A 2,427-nucleotide genomic window follows, 5' to 3' on the forward strand; every position below is an offset into this window, starting at 1 on the left:
GGCGAAAAAGATGTGGTAGGGAATCTTATTTAATTTTCCAGTTCCTCCATATCCCTATCGAGTAGCCGCGAGGTTGCTATGTCCGACAGCGTTTGAAGGACTGTGTTAAATTTCCGTCCTTTTCGATTAAGTACGTTTTTAATGGTCAAATGATACCTGGAAGTATACAAGACAAACCGTATTAATCCAAAATACATGCATCCAACTGAATGCATTTTACCTTTCTATTCTACTGGTAGTGTTATCTCCTAACGTGCAAAGGTTTCGGCGGTGAATAATTGGCCGCGTAGTTACCCAATCGGTATTAAACGAAAAGGTGTCAAAATAACGGCCAAGACTGTCATTCTCTGCGCAAACATAGAAACGTTCTTTAAAAAACATTTATAGGTAACATAAAATATAATCTAACCTAGTGCGCAAAGGTATTCCTGTCCTTCAATGAATGCCTCATTGGTCTGGGCGTATACGGTGTCGTGAAAACCCGGTATATTTCTTCTTTCAATCCTTTAGAAAGGTCAGTCTCATTGAGACGGCGATCTACTCTCAGAGCTGGTAGTGCTCTTAGAGCATGGAAGTGGCAAAGACGATGTTTGGAGTTAGGGAAATGACATTTAATGGCAGATATCTCAGCGGAGTCCTTATCTGTGAGAAACACCTGTGTGATGAAATTATCGTTGTTCTGCAAATAATAATAAATGTGAGTCTTTCTGCTATATAAAACACTTCGCGTTGTTTTACCTCGCAAAACTGCTTAAGACCGATGGCCATCGTAGCACCGGTTTCTTCCCTTTTGAAAAAAAAAGCAACCGGTTGGCCGACTCCGTAATTGTCCTTCACAATTAATGTGTACAACGGCATGGGTGTGTTAGTAACGCTATGGGTTCCATCGAGTTGAAGCACTTCGCCATAGCGTTGATAAAATCTTCTTTGCTCCGACAATTGGGCGTAAATGCATTTTATTTCCCCTTTTTCGTCGGAGGTTACATTCACGATGTTTTCTGTGTTGCTTGTCAATTTAGCAAGTATTTCCGTAGTAGATTGCCACACTTCCGAAGACACTCCTAATGTGTATAACATAATTCGTGATAAATAAATGAACAATATTTATTTTTCATAGCTTTTACCTGTCATTGCCTGTTTCATGTTTTGAAGGTCATTCCTTTTCAAGAAATGGCCCCAGGTTTGGCTCATTTCTTTTCTAGTTAGCGTTGCATTCCCTCCAACAGCTAAAGCGGAATTGGCAAATTGATACGCAGCAGGGTTTTCTTTAAACTTCCTGCATTCGGATTAGGAACACATGAGAAATGACAAAATAAATATATTTTTACTGTTTTCTACGGTATAGGTCGATATGATCCTTTAAAATAGGATGGTTTTTTTGCTCCAAATTACAAGAAGAAAGCTTAAACTTGTCAAGCAAGGGAAAGAAAACTACCCTGAAGTGGAAAGGGCACTTTATTGAGTAAACGCTTTGATTCGGCCTAATTCCAGCTGATCTAGACCTGTGCTTGCTAAAATGTGAGCATTGTACATGTACATGTTTGTACCGCCACTTTTCATCCAATGGGTTTTTTATCTGAAAAAACGATAATGGATGGGTTTTACCTTTATTACGAAAATTTAATTACTTACCGATTTTTTGTATGCAACTATAGTTTTGGCGTAACCAAACTGCAGAGGATAGAAAAGCACTGTTTCTAATTCCTTTATTGTTTTCTCGATATCCTCAAAGGTAGCAAATTCCTTGTCTAACGCAATACTGTCTAAAATAGACATGGTCACAAAAAAAAACAACGATGACTGAAAAAAGAAGATTTGGTTATTTTTCATTTTTTCGATCTCGAGCCATACGGGACCCAACCGATCAAACAGAAAAAAAAAATCTTTCTGAAACTTTTTACACTTTAAAAATTCAAAAATAAATTTCACAGAAATCGATAGCCCTTATCACGAACTATCAATTGCCGTAAAAATTATCAAGTTTGGAGGTTTATTTCGCCCACAAAATAACTTTGAAGGTTTTCAATGGATTTGTGGAGGGGGGGAAGGAAGTAAAAATGATGAATCTTTGCACCGATTGTCGGTACTTATACTTCGTCTTAATACATAAACGATATAATATTTATGTTCCTCGAGATGTTAGGAACACGGAGGTATAAAGATATTGTAGCGTTCACGCATCATTTGTAAGAGAACTCTCGCCATCCGTAAAAGCTGTAACGGATAGACCGACGGAAGACCGACGGAAGTGTCATTCGAGTGTCATCCGATTGCTGATGCATCGGATTCGCCGACTGGCTCTTTCCCACGCCTGAAAGACTATAAATGGGACTGTAGTGTAGACCTTCGTCGCCAGTAGTTTACTAGAACAGTTATGTTTACTTTGTGTAGTGCTTGAGTGTTGAAGAGATTGAATACACCGAGATT

The 2,427-nt window shown here is 38.6% G+C and overlaps 1 protein-coding gene across 1 annotated transcript; it reads right to left on the minus strand.

The window, feature by feature from the left end:
- Positions 1 to 409: 409 nt before the first annotated feature.
- Positions 410 to 1,776, minus strand: LOC116920635. The gene is made up of 5 exons (XM_045172592.1): positions 1,633 to 1,776; positions 1,548 to 1,576; positions 1,125 to 1,276; positions 739 to 1,061; positions 410 to 679 (listed from the first exon to the last, which is right to left on the minus strand). The coding sequence occupies exons 1-5, from the start codon at positions 1,774 to 1,776 to the stop codon at positions 410 to 412; spliced, it is 918 nt and encodes a 305-aa protein (XP_045028527.1).
- Between the last annotated feature and the right edge of the window lie 651 nt (positions 1,777 to 2,427).

Source organism: Daphnia magna, linkage group LG4 (genome assembly GCF_020631705.1).
Source record: "Daphnia magna isolate NIES linkage group LG4, ASM2063170v1.1, whole genome shotgun sequence".
In the NCBI taxonomy this organism is placed as follows: Eukaryota; Metazoa; Arthropoda; class Branchiopoda; order Diplostraca; family Daphniidae; genus Daphnia; species Daphnia magna.

Coding starts and splice junctions, on each gene's coding strand:
- LOC116920635 (XM_045172592.1), bottom strand. CDS start 1,776: ATGTCTATTTTAGACAGTATTGCGTTAGACAAGGAATTTGCTACCTTT. Junction 1,577..1,632: donor TAGTTGCATACAAAAAATCG/GTAAGTAATTAA, acceptor TCGTTTTTTCAG/ATAAAAAACCCATTGGATGA. Junction 1,277..1,547: donor CCATTGGATGAAAAGTGGCG/GTACAAACATGT, acceptor ATCCGAATGCAG/GAAGTTTAAAGAAAACCCTG.